The sequence below is a fragment of the Mytilus californianus genome, unplaced genomic scaffold, assembly GCF_021869535.1.
Source record: "Mytilus californianus isolate M0D057914Y unplaced genomic scaffold, xbMytCali1.0.p SCAF_5, whole genome shotgun sequence".
In the NCBI taxonomy this organism is placed as follows: Eukaryota; Metazoa; Mollusca; class Bivalvia; order Mytilida; family Mytilidae; genus Mytilus; species Mytilus californianus.
This window is the reverse complement of record NW_026262701.1, coordinates 9,080,733-9,102,420: the sequence shown is the minus strand read 5'-3', so window position 1 is coordinate 9,102,420 and position 21,688 is coordinate 9,080,733. Positions and strand designations below refer to the sequence as shown.

At 32.3% G+C, this 21,688-nt stretch overlaps 1 protein-coding gene across 1 annotated transcript; it reads left to right on the top strand.

Moving 5' to 3' along the window:
- Positions 1-135: 135 nt before the first annotated feature.
- LOC127703266 (hunchback-like protein) lies at positions 136-21,688 on the top strand. The gene is made up of 5 exons (XM_052207784.1): positions 136-423; positions 11,401-11,535; positions 12,881-14,935; positions 15,990-16,073; positions 19,338-21,688. Coding segments are annotated over exons 1-5 (2,403 nt in total). The 5' UTR covers positions 136-422; the 3' UTR covers positions 19,466-21,688.

Sequence of the window (21,688 nt, the reverse complement as noted above, 5' to 3'; positions counted from 1 at the left end):
AGAATAGATGAATATTTGAACAGAAAATAAACAAATGCAACTTCTCCATTTACCACTGTTTTTATTGAACAAATATAAGGTATTTTCCCATAGGCTTTTCACGCGATAACAAATCGAATATTGAACCGATATAAATTTCCGCTATGAAGAAACATTAAGAGAGGCTACCTTTTTCATTTTTAAAAACATCCTTTAAAGCTCGAATCGAATTTTGAAGTAGTCTATTTGAGAACATGGTTTATGTAAGGTTACTTGACTTCAGAAAATCAGAACATCGGATTCACATTGTGCACACGTTTTAATGTGAACCCTCCTGTACTTCAGTGCCGTGTGCTACTGTGTGCAATGTGAAAAGTCGTGAAGCCACATCACAATCGTAACACCCGTGCATATTCCCAAAGCACTAAAGACAACGTGTTATTAGTAAGTTTTATATTCCAAGCTACATTTCAAGACTAAACACAGTGAGATCAATGTTTTCCCACATAAATTATTTGTATCAGACACCTTTTTAAGTTGCCTATATTGGCTAAGGAAGGGCCTATTAGTATTAAAGTGTGATATTTGATATCAAAGGTCCACTTTTTGCAAGAAGGGAGAAATTTTATGTATCACATATTTTTTTTTCTATGTTTGGTCAATAAAAGGCTATATATCGATATATTATTAGTTGCACATTGTGCTAGTGACCTATTACTTCCTCTTTCATATATCAGAGTGTCTAAATTATTAGGAATAGTGTAACAATATGATTTATTACAAAATGTATATACTTAGTGATAAATACAGATAAATTGTATGTGTAACACGATCAACGACAATCGTGCTGTTACAGCCATCCGTGATGATATTGATTTCCCCTAATTTGTATGAAGTCGCGTCATCGATATCAGTCACGGTTGCAAAGGCTTTATCAAACCCCTAATCTGTATTACATCACATTACGTGAAAAACATCCTCTTGAGGTATATGATATGGCCTTTTCAATATCACACACTGTAACATCCCTCAACCAATATAATCCCTCAAGCAGAGCTCTTGGGATTTTATTGATGTCTTTAGGGTTGATATGGATGTGAAATTGAAAAAGTTGTATGATATTTTATATATATTATTAAGGGCATATGATACAGTTACAGGGGAGGTGATGACGTTGCTAAAATAAAATGTTATTTTCGCGACGTCAAACTGTGACCTATCAGGAAAAGATGCATTTTTATGATTCAGACGGATTTAACTTGAAAACGAGTTCATGGATCCCTCTTTTTTAAAACGACTTAAGGTTTTATAACGTATGAAGATTATTTATGAAAAAGTCACTGATGAAATTTTTCAAAATTAGATAAATATACAGCAAAAAATGCCGATTTTTTTCTTAAGTCATGAAACTTTGATAAAAATTGATTATTTCCAAAGAATTGTTATACAAATTCAGAGCATACTTATGTAAAGAAGATTTTCCAAATGTTTTACAAAAATCCGCTTGTGTTTATCTTTGAAACAAAAAAGTAAGGTATGTCTATATCAAAAGGAAAAAATCACCGTGTGATCAAAACTGTATCGTATGCCCTTAAGGTAGATCAGGTGTCTTCCGCCATCTTGGATTTTGAAATAGTCGGAAACAATTGGTCTAGATCTTTAATGAAATAGGCAAATTTCGCAAGAAGAATGTAATTCATTTGTAAAACTTTTCAACTAACTGAAGAAAATTATGTGTTTTATGATATTTTTACGACTGTTTCTTACAAATACAGTCGAACCTCGTTGTGTTGAACTCGGATGAGTCGAAGTAATTTCTCGTTCCCGGTAAAATTCAATGCATAATTTCCTCTGATGATTCGAACTCGGTTAAGTCGAGTAAATTTTATAGTCCCGTCGAAGTAAAATTAAAGTAAATTGACCCCGATGTCTCGTAATTCTATAGTAAGAATTTTCGAAAGATGCAGACCTAATGATAAAAATTCAAATCGGATGTATTTCTTATCTGCTTATGTAACCTAATTATTATCATTTTCAAAAGAAATTAAAGCTGAGTAAACATAAAACGACACATTTATGGTTACCGGTAATTAACACATTTGTTGATCGTCCAAGCGGAACGTTAGTGTGTTGAACATATTTCACCTGACATAAAAATGAAGTGAATTTAAATGACCCAAGCTGAGATTAAATGAATCTTTAGAATTAAAATTCATTAATTACAATAAATGAAAGGATTTAGACAATTATGATAAATTCATAATAATTTAATGTAAAGCAGACAACCTCATCAGAGACAGTTCAGAACTTGTTTCGTTCCGCGAGTGATTTCATAATTTATAGTGACCTTTGTAAATATTTGTGTATACTATTGATTTTATTAGTGCATGATTTTTATCCGTACTTGTGTGTTTTATTATTATGAAGGACCTAAAAATAATGAGATTGAATACACAATCATAAAGTGTCGTATCGAAAAAAAGGTGCACTGTTCAAAGTATCTAGTTTACACAAATCTCATACTGTATTTCATGCATTCCAAATTTATGACGACATACACGACCTCCCATGAGTCGAACCTCGGATAAGTCAAATACTTTGGTCTGGTCCCTTCAACTTCAACATAACGAGGTTCGACTGTACAGAATATTTTTTGTTTGATTCAATTTTTTTCAACTTTATCATTTAAGGGGAGATAACTCAGATAAAGTTACTTTTATACAGGAATGTAAATATGAATTTACATTTATTTGTTTTGTAGGCTTGTAGCGAGAAACCCAGTCCGGTGACCCCAATTTTTATTTTTATTTTCTGAAAGCACATTATAAGAGCTATCTTCTTATATTTGTCCCTCGTGAAACGTGTTGCAGGGGACATGGAAATACCGGGCATCCGTCTGTCCGGTCTTGTTAGCGCTCTCAGGTGTTAGTTCTTGTCAGATTTTTATGAAACTTATATCATAGGTTTATATCAACAATGTCTTGGACGAGTTTCGAAAATCAGTGCTGATCAATTATTTTTATACGCCCGTTTACGGGACGTTTTATGGTGTATACCTCTGTCCGTCCGTCTGTCCGTCCGTCGTCAACATGTTGGACATTAACTCAAAAACGCTTTAACCAATTTGCATAAATTTGGTGAATTGTTTATATCTATTGACGTTAACTCCCTTTCGTATTCTATAAATTTTAGATTTTACGTTTCCGAGTTATGGGGTTTTATTCATTAAAAAAAGGGGGATTTTCCAGTTTGCGGACAATAACTCAAGAATGCTTTCACCAACTTGCAAGAAATTGTGGTGAATTGTTTATATCTATTGACATGAGCTCCCTTTCGATTTTTATATATTTTAGATTTTACGTTTCCGAGTTACAGGGTTAAATTCATAAAAAAAGGGGATTTTCCAGTTTTCGGACAAAAAATCAAAAATATTTTCAGCAGTTCTTATGAAACTTTGGTGAATTGTTTATATCTATTGATGTAAGCTCCGTTTAGAATTTTATAAATTTTTCATTTATCATTTCTGAGTTATGGGGTTTTATTGTCTCGCCTGCGACGAAAGTCGCAGAAAGTGAGACATAGGTATTACTATCCGGCGGCGGCGGCGTAAACTATTTGTATAAAGCTTTATATTTCAGAAGGTAGAAGACCTGGATGCTTCATACTTTGTATGCTGATACCTTATGTTACGAACTTTCCGTCTGTCATATGTCCAATGTCCTTGACCTTATTTTCATGGTTCAGCGACTGCTTGAAAAAAAAGTTTAGTTTTTTTGTTATGTAAATTTCTCACTTATTATGAGTAATAGGATAACTATATTTGGTATATGGGTTCCTTGCAACGTCTACATGTCCATCAGACAGGGTTCACCTGACCTCAGCCTCATTTAATGGATCAGTGATCAAGGTTAAAGTTACGTGATTAGGTCTATTTCTCAGATACTACAAGCAGTAGGTCAGCTAAATGTGGTGTATGGAATGATTATAAGGGATACATGTCAGTCTGGCAGGTTTCATCTGACCTTGACCTCATTTTCACGGTTCATTGGTCAATGTTAAGTTTTTGTGTTTTGGTCTGTTTTTCTTATACTATAAGCCATTGGTCAACTATATTTGGTGTATGGAATGATTGTAAGGTGTACATGTCTGTCTGGCAGGTGTCATTTGTCCTTGACCTATTTTCATGGTTCATTGGTCAATGTTATTTTTTTTGTGTTTTGGTCTGTTTTTCTAATACTATAAGCAATAGGTCAACTATATTTGGTGTATGGAATGATTGTAAGGTGTACATGTCTGACTGGCAGGTGTCATTTGTCCTTGACCTCATTTTCATGGTTCATTGGTCAATGTTAAGTTTTTGTGTTTTGGTCTGTTTTTCTAATACTATAAGCAATAGGTCAACTATATTTGGTGTATGGAATGATTGTAAGGTGTACATGTCTGTCTGTCAGGTGTCATTTGTCCTTGACCTCATTTTCATGGTTCATTGGTCAATGTTAAGTTGCTCTTGTTTGGTCCTCTTCTCAGATACTATAAGTTATAGGTCAACTATATGTGGTGTATGGAATGATTGTAAGGTGTGCACGTCTGTCTGACAGGTTTCATCTGACCTTGAGCTTATTTTCATGGTTCATTGGTCAATGTTAAGTTTCTGTTGTTTGGTCTTCTTCTCAGATGCTATAAGTAATAGGTCAACTATATTTAGAATATAGCAAAGTACTCCGACCAATGAAATTGTAGGATTGGATGCCTCTTAATTGTGAAGAATGAATGTAAATCATGTTCTTAGTAAGGGATTATCCTATTATTTGGGTCTATTTACAGTTAAAAACAAAGAGTTTCTATAAATGAGTTACAACTGCCCCGAAGCACATTTATCAGATTGAAAGAATTTATCACAGAGTGATTGAAACTGACTAAAAGTTGAATTGTGAAACAAACAAAAATCTCAAAATAAGTTGAAGTTTACTGGTGCATGCAGTAAAATTGGTACCGTGAATGTTATTATGAAAATATTAATAACTTCAAATTACTATAAAATTAAACAATACCAAAGCAATGCAAAAAAAAGAAAAAAAATCTTTCAGATAAAAAATAACCTAAATATTTAGCTTTCCAACACTTTGATTACTTGATCAGCGGTTGGGGAGAATAGTTATTTCCAATACATGTATTCCGATAAAAGAAAACAGGAATTTAGTTTTGAACATATTAAAAACTTTTAAGGGCATTATTTTTGAACATTTCCCTGACATAATGAAACAGTATTTGATGTAAAAAGCCCGACCAAATTATTCGCTGTGAAATAAAATTTAGTTGTAACTCAAATGTATTAATTGATTTAAACTGTAAATAAAAAAAGGATAATTCCTCACTAAAATATTACATGATTTACATTCATACTCACAATCAGAAAACATACAATTCCTACCTTTTCCTTCTACTGTTGTGTCACCTAATATCTATAACGCATTTTTTTTTAAAAATATTTCCCAAATGATAAGAAAGTCCTCACATCACTAAAACTAATCCATAAATGACATGCCGAAAAAGGAAGTCATGCATCAATTATAAACATTGCACTGACAATGAAACTAATTCTTGAATAGATCATTTGAGCCTTGAGCACTTTACAATATTCTAAGTTTGTAAGAGAATGATAATCCCTTACTTCATGATAAGTACTCGCTAACGCTCGTACTTATTCATGAAGAAAGGGATTATCATTCTCTTACATATACTTGGTGTATGGAATGTATTTTATTATTTAACTGCTGATTACTTACATTGAAATAGATTATTTTATAAAAATCTTTAAATAACATTAATAATGATAATAAATAAAGGGATCATTACTAAACCGTGATTAACAAAAACATTGGAAGGTGTGAAAATGTTAAAATAAGGTCACTCATGCATGAATGTTTAACATAGAATACAGTTCACTCCAGTCCCTTCATAAAGATTAATTGGCTGAATATGTACAGATTAAAGAACTTTTGAAATTTTGTTTGCACAACAGAATCACATTTACTGATTTTTGATACATATGAAATAAGATAAGTATTGAGATAAGTAAAAAATATTTTAACATAGCAACATAAATAGATAAATAGATAATATGAAAATATGACTTTTTACAATATTTTGATCAAAGAATGAAGATAATTTTAGTTTTTTTTTTTTTTGGGGTGGGGGGCCCGGGGGTCTTTCAGGTTCATCTCAAGGAATTGACAAATATTTATCCAGTTTCTGCAATGCCTTAAAACTTTTCCTTGTGCACAGGTTTGTCTGTACTCAAGAGGAAAAAAAAAAAAAATGGCCATATTTGTCAATAGGGTTTATCTCACCTTGACTTCATGTTCATTCATCATTAAAATGTTAATTTAATGTAAAGCTTATATAAACTTATTTTTTTAATTTCAACATAAATTCAATTATGAACACTAAAACAGGCGAGACATTTCAGTGTGTCCACTCTTGTTCATTAAAAAAGGGGGGATTTTCCAGTTTTCGGACAATAATTTCAGCAGTTCTTATGAAACTTGGTGAATTGTTTATATCTAGTGATGTAAGCTCCGTTTAGAATTTCATAAAACAATTAATAATAAAAAAAACTTAGACGTAGTAGTAAACCTTGATATCATCAATGTTTTTGATGAGTTCGAAAATCAGTGCCGATCAATTATTATTAAAAGAGTTATGCCCTTGGAAATTTTGATTATATGGAAAATTGCATTGTTAGTGCTCTCAGTCTCATGTGTACAATTCTTGCCAGAATTTTATGAAACTTATATCATAGGTTTATATCAGAAATCTCTTTGAGGAGTTTGAGAATCAGTGCCGATTAATCATTTTTTTTTAAAAGAGTTATGCCCTTGGAAATATTAAATTATTTGGAAAATTGCCTTATGAGGGCTCTTAAGTGTACAATTCTTGCCAGATTTTTTAAATTTATATTACAGGTTTATATCATAGATATAAGAAGATGTGATATGAGTGCCAATGAGACAACTCTCCATCCAAGTCAAAATTTATAAAAGTAAACCATTATAGGACAAAGTACGGTCTTCAACACAGAGCCTTGGCTCACACCGAACAGCAACCTATAAAGGGCCACAAAAATTACTAGTGTAAAACCATTCAAACGGGAAAACCAATGGTCTAATCTATATAAAAAACGAGAAACGAGAAACACTTAACCACATCAACAAACGACAACTACTGAACATCAGATTCCTGACTTAGGACAGGTGCAAACAATTGCAGCGGGTTTAAACGTTTTAATGGTACAAAACCTTCACCCTTATCTGAAACAAAAGTGTAACATCACAACATAGAAAGACACACTATAGAATATCAATTGAAATGGCTTAACTCAATCAAAAGACATATTAACACCAGTGAACATACACAGAACAAATAAATTTGATCCATGATACAATGTAAATACAAAATAAATAAACTAAGGGAAGAATAATTAAAGTAACATGTTATACTGCTGTGAAATGTTAAACAATTTAAGAAAAACAATATGCTTGAACAAAAATATCAGCCATTTGCAATTACTTTAAACACAGGTAAATGAAAATAATTTTGTTGTTAGGTATACGTGTACAGTTCAAATAGAGAAAGGAAATATTTTTACAAAATAAATAATTTTGATGTTCATAGTACGAAGAAGTGAAAATTTATAGTAATAGCAAACACTTATCAAAGGTGGTATATAGACCAGATATAACCCTGAATAACATATAATTAAATAACAAAAAGCATTACAATTAGTATCAACAGGTCAAATAAACAAGAAAGTACGATTTGAGAGTACTCGCAGTTACTGACAGCTAGTTAAAAGCCAAAAACAATTAATAATAAAAAAAAACTTAGACGTAGTTGTAAACCTTGATATCATCAATGTTTTTGATGAGTTCGAAAATCAGTGCCGATCAATTATTTTTAAAAGAGTTATAACCTATGGAAATTTTGATTATATGGAAAATTGCATTGTTAGCACTCTCATGTGTACAATTCTTGCCAGATTTTTATGAAATTTATATTATAGGTTTATATCATCAATGTCTCAGACAAATTTGAAAATTGGAGCCGATCAATTTTTTTTAAAAGAGTTATGTACCTTGGAAATATTGATTATATGGAAAATTGCATTGTTAGCGCTCTCATGTGTATAATTCTTGCAAGAATTTTATGAAACTTATATCATAGGTTTATTTCAGCAATGTCTTAGACACTTTCGTAAATAAGTGCTGATTAAATATTTTTAATGAGTTATGCTCCTTGGAAAAATTTATTAACACTGAAATTGCATTGCATTTGCTCTGAAGCCTTCAAATCTCTGAGGTATTTATAAATTGTTTTAAAGAACAAAAAAAAGTACTTCTTTAGTTATTGCCCTTGGATAGATAAAAATATATGCAATGGGGGGGACATTGGAACTCTTTATTTTATTTATCTTTAAATGCTATGGTTTAGTTTTCTTTTTATCACACTAAATAGGAGTTTTCTTGCATAATCTATACAAAATCTGACAATTTTGCACAACCTGTAGCTTGACAAGAAGCCCAGTGACCCATACGTTTTATTATATTTTTGAAAAAAGCATGATATAAACTACATTTTTGTAAATTATAAAAAAAATTCTATAGATTTTGATTAGACCCCCCATCTACCTTAATATGTAACTTTTCATTCTATCATGTCAATTAATATAATTATATATGTAATAGGTGTTAGCCATTTATTCATGTTATTGTTAATGAGTTTGTGCCAATAAAATATTTGTATTTGTATTTTTTACAATATATATAGGGTCAGTAAATTCCATATGGGGCTCAATCTCTACTCGGTCTTGAAACATATGGAATTCACTGACCCTGAATATATCATAGTAGGTAGCTAGCACACTGTAAAGAATTTATATTACTGACTATCTAAATATGGGGAACGTAGACGTAGTTGTAAACCTTGATATCACAATTTGAACACAACACTAAACAGAACATTTAATTCTTTACACTCATGACAGTGAGAAAGTCATTGTCTCTATAAGATATGTATTTTTTTAAAAGCATGAAAAAAAATTATAAAGATGTAATTTTACAATGTATGTTAATTTGAGAACAACACTGCTTTGTTTTATTCAATGAATGACTAATATTTTTTCTGTCTATGAAGAAATAACATAAAAAATGTGGTGCACACTGAATAACCAGCGTAGCGGGTTATTTAAAAGTGTGCACCACATTTTTTAGGTTATTTTGAATAGACAGAAAAAGATATTACATTCATTCCTTATAATTTAATTCTAAATTCCATTTTTAAGGAGTAAATTTTGAAAAAAACGTTGGTGACGTCAAGGTCACGTGACAAAATTACGTCTATGAGCTGATAGACAAAACACATTCAGCCAATCAGAAGACATGTTACATCCAAAATTAAATTATTTGTATTTATTTACCATAATAATATAACCATCCTGTCCTTAGGCTGTCCTTGTGTACATTCACTGAGCACTATATACTGTAACATGTATATTGTCTTACATTTCAATATTGTTATAAGATGATTGTCTGCATTCTTCATTGTTCTTAAGGTTAACAAATTTATTTTTAATCCATGCACAGAAAATGATTTATTCTGCTAGGTACAGTAGGTGAATGGTAAATTCAATAAGAAAATGTCCAATTTGCTAGTGTACAGTAAATCACAGATTGTGTGATAACACTGATTTAAGACCCTGTCACATACTATCTATATACAGAGAGGTATTTCAGAGAGAACATTCACCATATGAGTGATTTTTATACGCCCGTTTACGGGATGTATTATGGTATACCGTTGTCTGTCTGTCCGTCCGTCCGTCTGTCCATCGTCCACATGTCGGACAATAACTCAAAAACACTTCATAAAAAAGGGGTGATTTTCTAGTTTTCGGACAATATATGTACCTTTAAAGTGCTTTGAGCAGTTTTCATTAAACTTTGGTGACTGGTTTATATCAATTAAGATAACCTGCCTTTAGTTTTTCACAAATTTCTGATATGACATTGAGAAGTTATTGAATTTTATTCGTAAAAAATGTGACGGGCGTATTGTGCCCTCATAGCGCAGCTGTTTATTATCTGAATCACCTTGTGTGTGGTTGTAAGTCTGACAGGGTTCATCTGACATTGAACTCGTTTTCATTTTTCATGGGTCAACATTGAGGTTTCATGGTAAGGTATGCTTCTCAGTAACAGAAAATCGCTTTCCTGACCATGCTGACTGCCAAAAGCAATTATCCACAGAATATCAAAAAGATGGGGATTATTTTAAGAGTGCCAATTGTTAGTACAACCAATATATTTTTATACATCCGCAAAACATTTTTTGGGATCGTATAATGGTATGATGTCGTCATCGTCTGCATCTGCGTCGTTGTTGTCTTCGTCGTTGTCCGAAGACACATTGGTTTCCTGGACAATAACTTTAGTTTAAGTGAATGGATCTCTATGAAATTTTTTAAGAAGGTTCAATACCACAAAAGGAAGGTTGGGATTGATTTTGGGGATGATGGTCCCAACTGTTTAGAAATTAGGGGCCCACAAAGAGGCTCAAAACAAGCATTTTTCTAGTTTCAGGATAATAACTTGTCTATAAGTATTTCCATTGCTCTGAAATTGTTCCACAATGTTTAATACCACAAGTAGAAGGTTGGGAGTTTTTTTACGGGTTATGGGGCCAACAGTTTAGGAATTAAGGGCCCAAAAAGGGGCCAAAAACAAGCATTTTTCTAGTTTCCAGACAATAATGTGTGTAAGTGTATGGATCTCTCTGACATTGTATCACAAGGTTCCATATAACAAAGTGAAGGCTGGGATTGAGTTTGGGGTTAATTGCCCCAAACATGTAGGAATTAGGGGCCAAAAACAAGCATTTTTCTAGTTTCCAGACAATAACTTGTGTGTAAGTGTATGGATCTCTCTGAAATTGTACTACAAGGTTCCATACTACAAAGGAAAGGCTGGGGTTATTGCTCCAAGGGGGGTTTCAAAAAGTTGGGGGGGGGGGGGGGGGGGGGGGGATTTTTTCCCAATTTTTTTAAAATTTCGAATTTTTGAAAAGTTTCAAGAAGAAATCTTCAATTGCTCAGTATTGCGCAATGGATTTATAAGATCTTTGACCACATTTATTTTGTGTCAGAAACCTATATTATGTCAAAAATTGTATCACAATCCAAATTCAGACAGTGTTGTCTGCTCTTTGGTCGGGTTGTTGTCTCTTTGACATATTCCCCATTTCCATTCTCAATTTTAGTATCAAGCTTGAATATTGTGTCCAAATTTGCCCCAACTGTTCAGGGTTCATCCTCTGCGGTCGTATCAGGCTGCACTCAGCGAAGCATTTTATTTTTTATAATTTCAGTGGAAGAAGAAGAGGATTATTTGACGTGTGGTAAATGTATGTCTGAGTTTCGACTGGATAGGATCACATCTTTTATTGAACATAAAAAACAAAACTGTCAGGAATCTGTGGAAACAGCTGCTACTTCAAATGCTGGTTAGTATAGCAACACAGATCTGGGACTTCTGTTATAAAACTTTACTCAGTGCTTCAGAGTACAAAATTTGTGCTCGAAACACCAAATCAAGCATTTTGTTTGTTTGAATTCTGAGTCTGAGAAAGATAATCATACTGCAAATGTTTTTAACCGCAAAGCAAGACATACAAATGCCAAATGATGGTTGTGTCACTACCAAAGTTTCCAAAACAATCACCACATTTTCTTGACTTGTCCGAAAATTTTTATCTGCTGTGTATTCATTATTTTTCATGAAGTACTATAAATTTTGGTGAATTTCATGAAATACATTTAAATACAAATTTATTATTGGCTTGTATGAAGAATTTGTTAAAAATCAGAAAATCAAATAGCCTACAATAATAAAATCCCAGCAAAAATTCAAAGAACCATGTTATTTACATACCACTTTACACAAAAGTGTAAAACACTTTGCTGCATTCAAAAGCTTTCAAAATGAATTAAAGAAGTTTAAACACATAAAGAAGTGTAAGCACATAGACATAACTTTATGTCACTTTCAATTTTTAGTGTATATAGAAATAAGATGTGGTATGAGTGCCAGTGAGACAACTCTCCATCCAAGTCACAATGTGTAAAAAGTAAACAATTATAGGTCAAAGTACGGCCTTCAACACAGAGCCTTGGCTCACACCGAACAGCAAGCTATAAAGGGCCCCAAAATGACTAGTGTAAAACAATTCAAACAGGAAAACCAACGGTCTAATCTATATAAAAAACGAGAAACGAGAAACACTTATGAACCACATCTACAAATGACAACCACTGAACAGGCTCCTGACTTAGGAAAAGTGCTAACAAATGCAGCGGGTTTTTTGTACAAAAACCACATTACTTTTAGAAGCAGAATTGTCACTTTTATTTGATACATTGATTCTTATTTTGCTCAATTTTGTAATCACAAGAATTATTTTTTGTCCAGAAATATGCTATATATCATGTATATGTTTCAACTGAATTAAATTGGGCATACACATTAGAGGAAAACAAAAACAATTGAAGACAAAATAATGACATAAACAAAATAAATGTCAGACAATTCTTCTTTCAAGATCAAACCATAAACCCTTTTAAATTTTTTTTTACTAAATGAAATATATTGCAAAAAATTGTATGTGATAAAGACTTATGTTCATGCACTGTATGTAAGTTCTCCTCAGTAAGTCACTAGAACTTATATAAAGAACCTGAAACAACACTACTGTATATCTGTACTAAAACCGTAAATAAAATCACTTGAAAACTTGCCTATTCTCATTGTTACGCATTGTATATGTATTAAATATAAGTATTTACTTGTAGAGTTGGTTTGTGGTTCCTGTCCTCAGGGATTTATGACAGCAGTTGGACTACTCAGACATGCTCAAACAATCCATAAGTTTAAACTGTTTCTTCAAAGAAGTTCTGGTATAACAGGGATTCAAGAGGTTACTGTATCTCAAGAAACAGATGCAGCAAAAAGAATGATAGATCAGTCTATGATTCATTCCATTAGGCAGTCCTTAGACAGGTCTTTAGAAAGGGATGATCAGTTAGAAAATGGGTCTGAAGGAATATTGTTGACTTCAAATCAGCCACATGTCATGGACTTACACCAGTCTGAAAGAGACATTTCAAATCTACAACTAGCATCCAATCCATGCCAAATCCAAACAGAAAGTCTAAGCAGACCAAGTTCTTCGATAATGGTCAAGCATTCAAACGTATCTAAAAACAATGAAATAAATATAAGCAATGTTAGATTACCACTGTTAAATCTTCATACTAATCCTGTGCAAAGACTAAGTTTGGGCAATAAACAGCTTAGCAAAACACAATTTGACTCTCGTAAAGACATTTCAAAATCAGACATTTCTTCAATAGTGAATAATCAAACATCTGCACCAGTTGTTACTTCTGAAAATAATGCTACAACAATGACTAGTCCAAATGAAAATATATCAAGCCATACGTTAAGTGCCATTATGAAATCAGGGGTTCTCTTTCCTGTATTAAATAAAGAGTTCACAAGTCAGTCAGCTTCTGACAATCAGGTGAATCAACAGTCAATTCACGCAGCTGAGAATATGAATACACAAGAAAATAGCCTAGCATTGACAGATGTTCACCATAGGCAGGTAACTGAGATAAACCAGTCATCTATTGAAAGTGTTGACACATCCAACCAAACCAATTTATTATCAGTAGATACACAGGTGATTAAACAGCCAGATGTTTCATTCAGTATGACAACACAAACGAATGGGCAAACATCTAGTCAAGTATTGACAGGGGTTCAGATTGGGAACCAAAGAATAGAATCACAACAGGCAAGTCCTGTTTTAGTTTCCTCACTGACAGATAAACAAGGAACCAGTCCAGTGTTGGTTGCAGATGTAAATAAACATTCAGAATCAAATAATCAAGATTTAGAAGTATACAAAGAAATTGCTGTTAACACATTGCAATCATCTGACAATATTGAACCAGATATTATTCAAGTATCACCATCATCAACTCAAATTCTGAACAGCAATGAAAGTACAGGAGAGACTTCAGAAAATACTAATATAGGTTGCTGTGATAGTCAAAAATGTGGGGTAACAGTAATTCCAGGAACTCATGAAGGTCTTAAAAAATGCTGCAATGCTGTAGTTCCAAAAAAAAGAAAAAGACATTTTGAAACAAAGCATACTTTATCGTTGAGAAATAAGCTTATGCGTAGACTCTCTGATTCAAATACCATCAGGTCATGCCGCAGTAGTGACAAAAAGAACAGTGGAACTATTTTTATAGACCTTGAACCCAATGAGGATGGAACACTGTCTCAAAAATCTAACACAAGTAGTGATGATATGGCTTTCCCTGCAGCTGTCAGCGGGATTGGCTATGAAGTGTCTGGATTATCTAGAGACAGTGGTAGTTATCTAAACAGATCAAAAGGGAAAGGATCTGTCATTCTTCCTCCTGGAGCTGTGTTCTCTATACCCATTTCTTATTCACTCAGCACTCAAAACGATGGATCATTGAGACCATTAATTATATCCAAGCACACATTCCAGACAGAGGCATCTACAGTCAGTCAGAGTACTGCATACACAGCTAACAAATTAACTGAAACCATATCCAACAGATTTAGGATGGGAACTGAAAATGTACAAGCAAGGGAAGGTGACATGGAGAAATCAGTTAATTCAGCTGCAGAAAACGATGGATCCGTTAACAGGTTGGAGATTGACTTAAATCACAGCGAAGATGGCGAACAGAATCCATCAAGGAAAAGACGTTATCCAACTTCCAGACCATTCAAGTGTGAAAAGTGTGACAGTGCATTTAACCAAAGAATTCATTTAAAAAAACATATGAGTAAACATACAGGTATTTTATACTTTATTTTGATGACAAGATAGGAATGAAACGAGATATTAGATACGTATTATTGATTTACATGATTTAAGTACCGAAATTTTCATTATTTTTCAAATACTTGAGTTGATCGATTGCTGCTTGTTTAATGTCCTGAATGTCCTGAATGACTTAGATTGATTGATTGTTGCTTGTTTAACATCATTAATGACTTTGAAGTACATGTAATATATATGTAACAAATTTGTCAATAGTGAGACATATGTTCACACTTTACAAGCAAAGATTATAAATGATCTGTCTCAGATATTTATCTATTGAAAAAAGACAACCAAGGCAAATTAGATTTTAGAAAATACAAACAGGAGGAAAACATAAATGGACTTATTGTCCATATTATTTTTAGAAATAAGTATATTTTAGAATAAGTCTGTGAAAAAGGGATCAGTTTCTAGAGAAATAGAGTATTGATATTAGAAAAAAATAAGAATTTAGCGAGTCTATGAAATGCACAGTACACACACTACACAATATCTTGAACATAAACATTTTCCATGGAAGTTGAATTTCTAATGCTAAATAGATATAGGAAGATGTGGTATGAGTGCCAATGAGACAACTCTCCATCCAAGTTACAATTTATAAAAGTAAACCATTATAGGTCAAGGTACGGCCTTCAACACGGAGCATTGGCTCACACCGAACAGGAAGCTATAAAGGGCCCCAAAAAATTACTAGTGTAAAACCATTCAAACGGAAAAACCAACGGTCTAATCTATATAAAAACGAGAAACGAGAAACACGTATGAACTACATAAACAGACGACAACTACTGTAATCAGATTCCTGACTTAGGACAGGTGCAAACATTTGCAGCGGGATTAAACGTTTTAATGGTACCAAACCATCTCCCTTTTGTGAAACAATAGTATAACATCACAACATAGAAAAACACACTATAAATATCAATTGGAAGGCTTAACTCAATCAAAAAATCGTAAATTAACACACAATGAACGAATAAATTTGACCTGTGACACCTGAATAAACTGAATTATTGTTTTAGGTGTGAAACCATTTAAATGCCAACAGTGCAGTTATTCCACTGTAGAAAGAAGTCATCTCAAAGTTCACATAAGAATTCACACAGGTTTGTATTTTATCGTGTACTAATAAAGATGAATAAAAAAAGGGGGAGTATACTTCACCGAGACAGCAACCTAACATCAAATAAAGACAAATTCAAAGGCCAACAAACAGTATCAAACAATAGATAGGTGTCTTTTCATATTAGACTGATGCACCACTTTTCTTTTATCTTTTTGACTTTTGCCTATCTACTTTAGCAATAAAGTCAAATCCCTGTGGAAATATTGTGAGGTTAACCATTTTGTGATCATAGCTGTATTGTTATTTGATATCAGTGGTAAATGAAATTATGTGCAAATGTTTATGTCAGGTTCCAACTAAAACAACAAGGCTGCCAATATAAACATCTTACGTCAAAGATTTATCTAGATGCCAAGGGAGAGAACTAGGTAAAATTCCTATTTGTTTACAATTGATGCTGGGCAGTTTGTTCACAAAATTATATAAAGAATATAATATTTTTCTAGAATTTTATTATTATGATGTTATTGGTGGATATTATTGATTGTTTTGTTAATCGATTGGTGTTGAATACCACTTTCAGCACTATTGTGCTATTTCATGGCGGTTAGTTTTTGTTGGTGGATGAAAGCCGGAGTACCAGGAAAGAACTAGACCTTTTGGTGCATATTATGAATAGGAGATAAATATTTGAATGTCCAAGGCAATACAGTCCGTGTATTTAATCATTGAACTTAACATGAAATGAACAGACTTGTGGGATAAATGGAATTGGGGCCTTCAACAATGAGAATAAAATACTCCCAGGGCCCAGCTTGATACGCCCACAGAGGTCGAACCCTGAACAGTTGGGGCAAGTATGGAGACAACATTCAAGCTTGATACAGCTCTGAACTTGGATTGTGATTAAATATTTGACACAGCATAGGTTTCTGACACAGAATGAATGTGGTCTAAGAACTTAAAAATTTGAAATTGGACATTTACCTATTATGGTTCAATATCCAAAATCTAAATACATTGTTAGATTCAACATATCAAAGAATATAAAGAATTAAATTTTTGATGAAATCAAACAAAGCTTAATTTTGGACCCTTTGGACCTCAATGTGGACCTTTTTGATAATGGGGCTCAAAATACACGATTGGATTCAGCATATCAAAGAATTCCATATATTCAATTTTTGTTGAAATCAAACAAAGTTTAATTTTGGACCCAATTTGAACCAACTTGAAAACTGGGCCCAAAACAAAAAATCTAAATACATGTTTAGATTCAGCATATCAAAGAACCCCAAGAACTTAATTTCTCTTAAAATCTTAACAAAAAATTTCTTTTGGACCCTTTGGATCTTAATGTGGACCAATTTAAAAACGGGGCCCAAAAATAGAAAGCTATATACACAGCTAGATTCAGGATATCAAGGAACAGCAAGATTTCATTTTTATACTACAGCAAAAAATTTCCGTTCGTATAATGCTATTATGTCGTCGTTGTCATATTCCAAAGACACATTTTTTTGGGGGTTCATATTTTTTTCTTCAAAATTTTTGAAAATTTTTTTTGGGGGAGGGGGATTTTTTTTAATTTTTATTTGGGGAATTCATAATTTTTTCTTCAAGATTTTTCAAAATTTCAAATTTAAAAAAAAACCCAATTTTTGGGGGTCAGGGACAATTTTTTTGGGAGGATTTTTTTTCATAATTTTTTGGGTTTTTTTTCCCCAAAATTTTCCATTTTTACATTGATTATTTCTGATTTATATAAAAAGAGCAACAAATACTGATATGTCAGGAGATACACACCAAACAGGGTGTGTAAATTATTATATATAACAGATTAACTAAGTATTGCGCAACAGCACAGTATTGCGCAATAGCAAGAAATCTTCAATTGAAAATAAATACAAATCTTTTAACCAATTTCAATGGGATTAATTTAAAGTCTTTAATTTTTGGGGGTCCTAACCTTGTATTACTATTTTGGATATTGGGCCACATTTTTAAATTCATCTACATTGAGGTCCAAAGGGTCCAAAATTAAACTTTGTTTGATTTCATCAAAAACTGATTTATTGCGGCTCTATGATATGCTGAATCTTATTGTGCATTTAGATTTTTTATTTTGGGCCCTGTTTTCAAATTAGTCCATATTAAGGTTTGAAGGGTCCAAATTAATCTTTGTTTGATTTCAACTAAAATTAAATTTTTGATGTTTTTTTAAATGCTGAATCTAACCATGCTGTTAGATTTTGGATATCAGACCATACTAGGTAAATTAAATGTCCCATTTCAAATTTTTAAGATCTTTGACCACATTTATTTTGTGTTAGAAACCTACATTATTTGGCAAAAATTTGATCACAATCCAAATTCAGACAGTATCAAGCTTGAATATTGTGTCCAAACTTGCCCCAACTGTTCAGGGTTCGACCTCTGCGGTCGTATCAGGCTGTGCTGGGCTAAGCATTTTATTTTTGTTGAAATCAAACGAAATTTGATATCGAACCCTTTGGTCCTCAATGTGGACCAATTTAAAAATGGGCCCAATATTCAGCATATTAAAGAACCCCAAGAATTCTAGAATTAAACCCCTTTGAAATTGCTTAAGAAAGAAGCAATTTATATTAAGTATTAGAAAGGTATTGTTTTTGGCCTCTTTTTCCTGAAAGGTTAGGGCTATAACCCCCAATTGGTACAATTTCTAGAGATCCATACACTTATACACTCTTTCCCTAATTTCTAAACAGTTAGTATATTAACCCCCAAAATCAATCCCAACTGTCCTTTTGTGGTATGGAACCTTGTGGTACATTTGCATAGAGATCCATAAAATTGTACCCAAGTTATTGTCTGGAAACCAAATGTCTTAGGAAGACAACAACGTCATACCATTATACACTAAAATTTTGTGGTCGTATAAAAAACCCTTATAATTTAGTCGGCAACAAAAGGCCCTGACATGAAAAAATTCAAACGAGAAAACTACCTACTTAATTAGTAACTAAACAATTTAAGAAAAACAAATATGACAGACATGAACCAACAACAACCACTGAAATACATGCTCTTGACTTGGGACAAGCTTATAACAAATGTGGCAGGGTTAAACATGTTTGTGAGTGCTCAATCCTCCCCTAAACTGCTACAACACAACATAAGAAAAAACTGTAAGTCTAAGTTCAGAAAGGGTTTATATTAGCTGGGTTTCACTGTAGTATATGGACTTTCTGTAACTTATTTTGTACATGTACACATATGTTTTAATTGTTTTATCTTAAATTATTTAGTTGTTTTATTACAGGAGAAAAACCATTTAAATGTACATATTGTGAGTATGCAACAGCTCAAAACAGTACACTGAAGATCCACTTAAAGAGGCATCATAAACCATCACAGGGTGCTACAAATAAATCACCTACCAGTGTTTAAACTTTTAACAGATGCAAAAAGCGTGTGCTCTAAGGGACATAACTTAAGGCTCACTAAGGGACATTACTTAAGACAAGTGGTCGGCTGGTTATGGGATTCATCATAACAGAATACCACCTACACAGTTACAGAACTCTGGTTATAAATCAAGACATCATCACAAAGAAGACAGAGAAAATCAAGCAGATATATATATGCTAATATCATAGAAATTACATTAACCATCAATTGTTTTTGTTACCATTTTATGAATTACATGTATTTAGATGTAATTAATCAATTTTAATACTTGGGAGAACGGGTTAACTACAAATATCAAACTTACATGGTTTAAGGCTTCTTCACTGCTTTATGTCATTACTCCAGATTTCTAGAATAAGATGGGGTAGAATTCTGAAGTGAAGGCATGTACTGGTATTTGAAAACCATTGAAATGTTCCACAGTTTAAATGACTTGTAGAATGTATAAAACACCATTTTAATCATTTGCCACTAACTTTTCACATGTTATTTGCCCATAAATGAAAACATGTGAAGCTGATTGGCCAATATGTTATATATGAAGCATTATTTATATAATTTTACTTTATGATTTGAAATAAAAAAGCAAGACATCATTTTTCAACGTTTGCTAAGAAATTCAGCTAGTTTTCTATCTGTATCTTATGGTGATGAAGAAGTTGATTAAAATTCAGTACAAGCCGTGTCCTGCACAGTAAAATCAATTTGAATTGTCCACACTCTTTTCAAACACAGGAACTCATCCTAATGAAAAGTATTTGGAAGTTCCAGAAAAACACATTTATATCTACCTTTTCATAGTATAAGAAATCAGATTATTTATGAAACATCCTCAATGGATTGTTGCCTTATGTTTTTATGACTTGGAGATAATTTTGAAATTGTAATCTGCAGTAACAAATTATTGTTAATTTTCAAGCATGTTATAAGACTTAAATTTTTGTAAGTTCATAGCCTTTATAGTTAAATGGGCTTTAAGATTATGAATATCAATTGATAGATATGAACTATAATTTTCTCTGCAATTTCGTTTAACTCCAAAATCTTACAAGACATTAATGTGTATAGCTTTACTGTATTTCAACTTTATGACAATTATTTGTTATGCTTTTATGTCATCATTCTATAATATTTTTAGTTCCAACCATTTTTGGTTGCCTGTTTTATACATAGGTACAATATATGTGATCATCATAGACAAAATAGACAATTCCAATATGTGCCAATTCATATAATTTGAACCACTGCTTTGTTTGAAACAGGAAATGGGAAGAAGAATAACTGTAAATTAAGAAATTATTGCAAAATTTTTATTAATGTGAATAACGCGACTTCTTGAGTACATATATCTGTATGTAGCTTTTCCTATAATCGCAATAATTAAAGTCACATTTTTGTTAATTCTTCAAAACTTGCAATAATAAATGCACACAATAATTTCTGAATTTACAGTATTGTGTATTCGCTCTCTTACTTGTCTGCCTGTCAAACCTGAAGTATTTTGTATTTGGGTAAAACACTATTAATATTCAGATAGAACCTTTTTATTGTCAAAACACTTATGTGTGATAATATCTAAAGATCTGAACAGAGATAGATTTCCATAGGAAAATCTTGTTATATTATTTGTTAATGCTTGGATCCTCTGTAAAATTATTTGCTTACATTTTGTGTAGCTTTATTTGAAATAGAAGTTTGCACTAATGTTTTTGTACAAACATATTTTTTTTAAATCTCCCTACTAAAAAATTATTTAATTATTATTACACAATGTCAGAGGTGAGGATTTTTAAAACTTTTATCAACTAACAAATAACAGCAATGAACCAGAATATCTTTTTTTTTATGTCTATCTCATTATCTATTTTATATATTGTAATGCCTACATTTTGGTTTCAGGACTAAATCCGTTCAGTCATGTACAATATCATAATAAAACTTGGTTTGATAATGCCCTAGGAGAAGACCCTATTGATTTTGAGGTCAAAGGTCAAGGTCACAGTCACAACAGCTATTTATCATGTTATGGACTGAAATTATGGCAAAATTTTAGTTCTGGATAATTTTTAACCATATGTTGGACTTTTACAAAACTTTAGATTAAGAATGTTCCTTATAAAGAAGAAAACCCATATTGAACTTTTGGCCAGTAGGTCAAGCTTACAGTGCAATGTAATGACAAAAACTCAATTTTGAGGTCAC

Excerpts from the sequence above, each read along its gene's own strand:
- LOC127703266 (XM_052207784.1), top strand. Across the intron at positions 14,936-15,989 it reads ACATATGAGTAAACATACAG|GTGTGAAACCATTTAAATGC; the intron begins GTATTTTATACT and ends TTATTGTTTTAG. Across the intron at positions 16,074-19,337 it reads TCACATAAGAATTCACACAG|GAGAAAAACCATTTAAATGT; the intron begins GTTTGTATTTTA and ends GTTTTATTACAG.